This window comes from Photinus pyralis, unplaced genomic scaffold (assembly GCF_008802855.1).
Source record: "Photinus pyralis isolate 1611_PpyrPB1 unplaced genomic scaffold, Ppyr1.3 Ppyr1.4_LG7, whole genome shotgun sequence".
Classification (NCBI taxonomy): domain Eukaryota; kingdom Metazoa; phylum Arthropoda; class Insecta; order Coleoptera; family Lampyridae; genus Photinus; species Photinus pyralis.
Window position 1 is genome coordinate 1,787,243 of NW_022170738.1, and position 6,909 is coordinate 1,794,151.

Below are 6,909 nucleotides of genomic sequence, written 5' to 3' on the forward strand. Positions count from 1 at the left end.
TGTTGTGTCCCAACAAATTTATGTTATTTGTCATTGATCAGATCAAAGTAATAGGGAAAATTAATGAGATATTCAATTGTTATGTTTAACGTTCGTTCTGTCAATATCAAAAATAAATTAGATCGATAAGAGAAAATACACGGGAGTGTTTTAATTAGTAATCCAACTCCAAAACATGGTCCTTCGAGTAAAAAATCGTTGTCGCGTCTCTCGTTGGTTTCAATTGCTGAACGTCTTCAATTAAGAAGAATTGCCGTATCATCGAAATTGTCATCCTGTCTCTCGTTTTAAGAAGAATCGCATCATCGAAACGCTATAGAACATTACGTTTTATTCAAGTACTGGCCACGGAACATGGAACCAAAATCATTGCATTGATTAAGAAAAATCGTCGCTGGACATATATTTGCCATCAATTCACGTAAATCTCCATCCATTAATAATTACCTAATCCTATATTGTAGTACACAATTCTTTTTCTCGTTCACGTTACATATTCTCAAAAATGTCAGACATAAAGGTTTTAATTGCTAAACGTGGTGGTATAAAAAGTCAACTAACACGATTTTCTACTTTTTTGAATTCATACGATAATGCCAAATTAACAGAATTAAAGGTTAGATATGATAAATTGCAGGGCTTGTTGAGTGAATTTTCTAGTATACAACAAGAAATTGATGTTTGGTATGCTATAAAAGACAATGAAGACGAGTCACTTAGGAATTTGCAAGAAAGCGAAAGGTTCGAAAATGAGTATTATAAGCTCATGTCATTAGCGAGAGAACAATTAAATTAAAACCGGTCAGTATCGTATCTCAACTACAAGAAAATCCTATTGAATTCAAACCAAAAAGTGCTTTTAAATTACCTGCGATAGATTTGCCATCATTTGAAGGTAATTATGAACAATGGTTGTCATTCTATGAAACTTTCAATAGCTTAATCCACAATGATAAAAATCTGTCTAATATCCAGAAACTGCATTATTTAAAATCATGTTTAAAGAAGGAAGCGGCGCAAGTCTTAGAATCCTTACCTATCACTTCTGACAACTACCCTATTGCATGGGATTTACTTATGAAACGTTATCATAATAAAAAACTCATTATTAAGACGCACGTAAATGCTTTATTTTCATTACCAACTGTAACAAAAGACAACTTTACTGCAATTCGTCAATTAATAGATAAATTAACGTTAAATTTAAAAGTGTTACATAACTTAGGATTACCTACTGATCATTGGGATGTTTTAATTATTCATTTAGTAGTTAATAAATTAGACTATCTTACTACACGTGAGTGGGAGGATGAAATTATTTCTGAAATTCCTGCCTTAAGCGAACTACTTGAATTTTTAAAACATAAATGTGACATATTGGAATCGCTACAATTTGATAAAGGAAGTAAAATGACTTCGAATCAATTTATTCAAAAACCAAAATATACGCCTATGCAACGTTCTGTAAATAATGCAGTGCTCCCCCGCAAGAATCGAACCCGAAAAAATGTCATTATTGTAATCAATCGCATTCTATATTTGCATGTGACAAATTTAACGAACTGACCCCGGAAAATGCTCTTCAGGAAGCCAGGCGGTTAAAACTTTGCACAAATTGCTTGCGCGAAGGTCACAGTACGATTAATTGTAGATCAATGGGGTGCAAACATTGTCATCGAAAGCACAATACACGTTTTCACGTTAGAAATCAAAAATTTGAATCATCTACATTAAATAATAATCCATCGACATCTAATGAAAGTAGTTGTAATCATGTCAGTAAAACACTAACGTCAAAGGCTTATACCGTTGAGTGAAGGATCTAGGACGCTTATACCTTTTTATCGACCGCGAGTTTGGAAATTTTTGACGTTAGCGGCAGAGTGCATAAATGTAGGGCATTATTAGATGCAGGAAGCCAGTCTAATTTCATTACACTCAACCTCGCAAACAAATTAAAACTTCCCGCTAACGACATCGATTGGAAAATTGTAGGTATTAATCAGCACGTGTCTTCTGCCAATAAAATAGTAAATGTTACTATCAAATCGATGTATAACTCATTCAAGGCTAATATGGATTGCTTAGCTATACCAAAAATTACAGACTGTTTACCGAGCTTTGATTTCGATAAAAATTCATTTCATATTCCATCGGGAATCAAATTAGCTGACAATAACTTCCACAAATCGTTGCCCATAGACGTACTACTCGGAGCAGAGATTTTTTGGACACTTTTATGCGTGGGACAAATAAAACTTCAAAATCAGCCGATCTTGCAAAAAACTCATTTAGGGTGGGTATTCGGAGGAAATGCCACATTTTCCAATTTATCAAATAATATTACAGATCGTAGTGTAAATCAATTAAACCTCAACGTGATCAATGATAATATCAAACGTTTTTGGGAGATAGAGGAAATCAATGATAACCTATACGTCGATATTCAGCCGATGAATTAGAGTGCGAGAATCATTTCTTAAATACATATACACGTAATAAGGATGGTAGATTCGTAGTCAGATTACCTTTTAAAAATGATCCTACAAAATTAGGTTCCTCGAATTTTCACGCAGAAAAACGATTTTATTCTCTGGAAAAACGTTTTCATAAACATAATGACTTAAAAACTAGATATACTGAATTTATACATGAATACATTAAATTAGGGCATATGAGTTTAGTATCAAACATTGATTCGTGCAAAAATGACATTGCGTTTTATTTACCACACCATGCAGTAGTTAACGAGAACAAAGTAACAACTAAGTTACGAGTAGTGTTCGATGGAAGCGCGAAAACAAACACAGGTTTAAGCTTGAACACTCTACTGCACGTCGGTCCATCTCTTCAGCAAGAATTATTCTTGATTTTAGTACGTTTTCGAACTTACCAGTATGTAGTATCCGCAGATATTTCTAAAATGTATCGCCAAATTGAAATACACCCCGATGATCGCAAATATCAACAAATATTATGGCGGGAAGATTGCAACAATTCTTTGCAAACCTATCAATTAAACACCGTCACGTACGGTACAACCTCGGCACCATACCTCGCGATACGTTGCCTTAAACAATTAGGTTTAGAAGCTACTGAGATGCCGTGCGCTCAAAGAGCAATTCTCGAAGATTTTTACGTTGATGACTTGCTTACGGGCGCTGATACCATTGAAGAAATGTTACAATTACGAAACGAAATTGATCGCATATTAAGAAATGGATGCTTCCATTTAGCAAAATGGGCTTCCAACGATAAACGGTTGATCCCCGAATTCCAAATGAACGAATCTAATGACGTAAATTTCGATAGACAATGTGAAAGCAAAATTTTAGGGCTCTTATGGAATACCGAGAAAGATATTTTAAAATATTCAAATAATTATCAAGTAACGAATAATAAAGTAACAAAGAGAGTAATATTATCTAATATTTCCAAAATTTATGATCCTTTGGGATTAGTGGGTCCAATAATTGTTACCATTAAAATATTATTACAAACTTTATGGCAATTGCAAATCGGGTGGGATGAGTCAGTACCCTTGAACGTTTTTACTATTTGGCAACAATTTTGCAAAGATTTGCCAACGATCTCCACGTATTCAATACCGAGACGAGTAGTGGGATCACCTAGGTTCTCAACATTTGAGATTCATGGGTTTTGCGATGCTTCTCAAAGGGCATACGGCGCCTGCATTTATATTAAAACCGTTTCCAACAATTCTCTAATAAGTAGCCATTTATTATGCTCAAAATCGAAAGTTGCGCCTATAAAAACGATAAGCATCCCTAGGCTTGAACTATGCGCAGCGCTACTTCTAACACGTTTAATGAATAAAATTATCCCAGTTGTAAATATAAAACCCAATAAAATATCACTTTACTCTGATTCAACTATTGTGTTGGCATGGTTAAAAATTGAACCCTCGAAACTAAAAACCTTTGTTGCAAACCGCGTATCGATTATTCAAACAAATACTGATGCTAATATGTGGAATCACGTTTCGACTAACGAAAACCCGGCAGACATAATTTCACGTGGCACTCTTCCAAGCGAATTGGCGAATCTTGATATGTGGTGGCATGGGCCACAATTCCTAATGACGTTAAAGTATGAAACTCCAGTACAACCTAATACTAATGAAATATCAGAAATACCTGATTTAAAGTCAACGCAAACAAAATGTTTTTTAAGCAACACGACGTTAATGTTACCAGTCTTCGACAAAATTTCATCATTTAGACGTTTATGTCACATTATTGCATATTGTAAGAGATTTGTTCATAATGTAAATAATAAATCTTCGAAATTAGTAGGAAATTTAACATTTACAGAAAAACGAAATGCGGAAATATGCATAATTCGTATATTACAAGATCATGCCTTCCATGTTGAGATACAAAATTTAAAAAATAATAAGAGCATTTCAACAAAAAGTACAATTTTATCACTTAATCCCTTCCTAGACGAAAATGGTTTGTTAAGAGTGGGGGGACGATTGCGTCATTCGAGTTTATCATTCGACACCAAGCATCAAGTTATTTTGCCAAAACATAAATTAACAGCGGCTTTGATTCGCGATGAACATACTCGATTATTACATTCAGGACAACTAACTACTTTAAATTCCCTTAGACAGAGATATTGGCCTATTGCAGGTAGAGATCAAATCAAAAAAGTTTTGAGACAATGCATAAAATGCTATAAAGTAAATCCCATCGCATCCGAACAAATTATGGGTAATTTACCATTTGACCGCGTTTCTGCTGCTAGACCATTTATTCATTGTGGAGTGGACTATGCTGGTCCCTTATCGTTAAAAGAAGGCAGAGGTCGCGGAAAAAGGTTAATTAAAGGCTATATTTCGCTATTCATTTGCTTAGCCACCAAAGCGGTGCATCTAGAATTAGTTGGAGATATGACTACTGACTCGTTTCTGGGAGCAGTTAAACGATTAATCTCTCGCAGAGGTCATGTAACTGATTTTTACTCGGATAATGGCACGAACTTTGTTGGAGCTGATCGTGAGTTTCAAAAACTTATGCGCTCAGAATCATTAAAAAATAAATTGAATGTAACGGCCCAAAATATTAATTGGCATTTTATACCGCCCAGAGCACCTCATCATGGAGGACTTTGGGAAGCTAGTATTAAATTAATCAAACACAATTTAAAACGCGTTGTAGGCAACGCCAATCTTACTTTTGAGGAGATGTACACTGTGTTAACGGGTATTGAAGCGTGTATAAATTCCCGACCTATAACTCCCATAAGTAACGATCCTCACGACCTCACCGCCTTATCCCCCAGTCACTTCCTAATTGGAGACATACTAGTTGCTCCCATCGAATCTGACGTTACGACATTAAAAATTAACACACTCTCCCGGTGGCAATTGGTTGACCAAATCAAGCAACATTACTGGAGGCGCTGGCAACGAGAATATTTACATCACTTACAACAGCGAACGAAATGGAAATGCTCCAAAGCAGATATTGTAATAGGAGACATGGTGCTCATAAAAGAAGAAAACCTGCCTCCACTCCAATGGTCATATGGACGCGTCTTAGATATTCACCGTGGTAGTGATGAAAAAGTGCGCGTAGTTATTATCAAAACGAAAGGTGGTGTAATGAAACGTCCTATTACTAAGATATGTGTATTACCAATAGACAATCACTAAAATGTCTGTCCAGTTCAACTTTGTTATTTTTACATTTTATATTAATTAGTTTTAATGTTACTCGTTTGTTACTCTAGTAGTATTACTCATTTGAATTTGTACTTATCACCATGTTGTATATTTGTGCATTATTTGTAGTAGTTAATTTCATCAATGTTTTCTGTATTTCAAATCAGTTATGTAGATATTACTCCACGAATGTTGAAAACCTGGATGTTTTCAATAGGGGACTGAATGTTGTGTCCCAACAAATTTATGTTATTTGTCATTGATCAGATCAAAGTAATAGGGAAAATTAATGAGATATTCAATTGTTATGTTTAACGTTCGTTATGTCAATATCAAAAATAAATTAGATCGATAAGAGAAAATACACGGGAGTGTTTTAATTAGTAATCCAACTCCAAAACAAATAATAGTAACTATAGGTAAGACCATACGCATAAAGATTGTTTTGTGGTAGTAAGGAGGTAAATCGAAACACAGTAATTAAAAAACAAATACTGTGCTGGTCCTTCTGTATTTCCATAATGTTGAATACATTTAAATTGCGAGGACAAAGATGTTATAAAGCACAATAATATTATATCATATTCCTCAAAAGATGAAATTCATAAAAATGTACAGTTACGTAAAATCCAATTCTACCTTGTTATCCACGTATGCTACCTAAACGTGTCCAAATTGACATATGGCCAATAAAAGCAAATACCTACGCAATCCCGTCAACATTTTTGGAATTCCAAATTGAGACCGGCCAGCGAATTTTTCACGCATAATATCCAGCGATTCCCCTCCTTTTCGCCTGAAAAACTCTTTATAATTTGGCAATAAATGTAGGCAATCTCCCTGATACCCAATAAAACGCATTTTTTTTTTATTAAGCGCGTTATGATTTTGTGCAACAATTTCCGGTGGGCGCAAGGAAGGATTTGTGAAGCTTATCGTAACGGTTCTCGTATTTTAGTTAAGTATTTCCTCATGGGTCATATTTTACACTTTACGATTCGTGTTCTTTCACATATTTCTTTTTAATAGTTGAAAATCTTTTATAAACTTCCCGGAAAGGTCGCTCTTGCAAAAAAGGGGAAAAACTCCGCGTCTCTATAACGCCGCCCGTTATTCTGTAAGTAAATGTGATACGAACAGGATTTGGTTAACATTTTGGTGTCTCGTTAATGCTTTTTGCTGAAAAGCGTGGACATTATCATATTTTGTTGTGTTTA

At 34.8% G+C, this 6,909-nt stretch overlaps 1 protein-coding gene across 1 annotated transcript; it reads left to right on the forward strand.

Moving 5' to 3' along the window:
- Positions 1-2,674: 2,674 nt before the first annotated feature.
- LOC116175453 lies at positions 2,675-5,683 on the forward strand. Its single transcript, XM_031493582.1, has 2 exons — positions 2,675-4,268; positions 4,467-5,683. Exons 1-2 carry the CDS (start codon positions 2,675-2,677, stop codon positions 5,681-5,683), a joined length of 2,811 nt encoding a protein of 936 aa, XP_031349442.1.
- The last annotated feature ends 1,226 nt before the right edge of the window (positions 5,684-6,909 follow it).

Excerpts from the sequence above, each read along its gene's own strand:
- LOC116175453 (XM_031493582.1), top strand. The coding sequence starts at position 2,675 with ATGAGTTTAGTATCAAACATTGATTCGTGCAAAAATGACATTGCGTTT. Across the intron at positions 4,269-4,466 it reads ATGTCACATTATTGCATATT|ACGAAAATGGTTTGTTAAGA; the intron begins GTAAGAGATTTG and ends ATCCCTTCCTAG.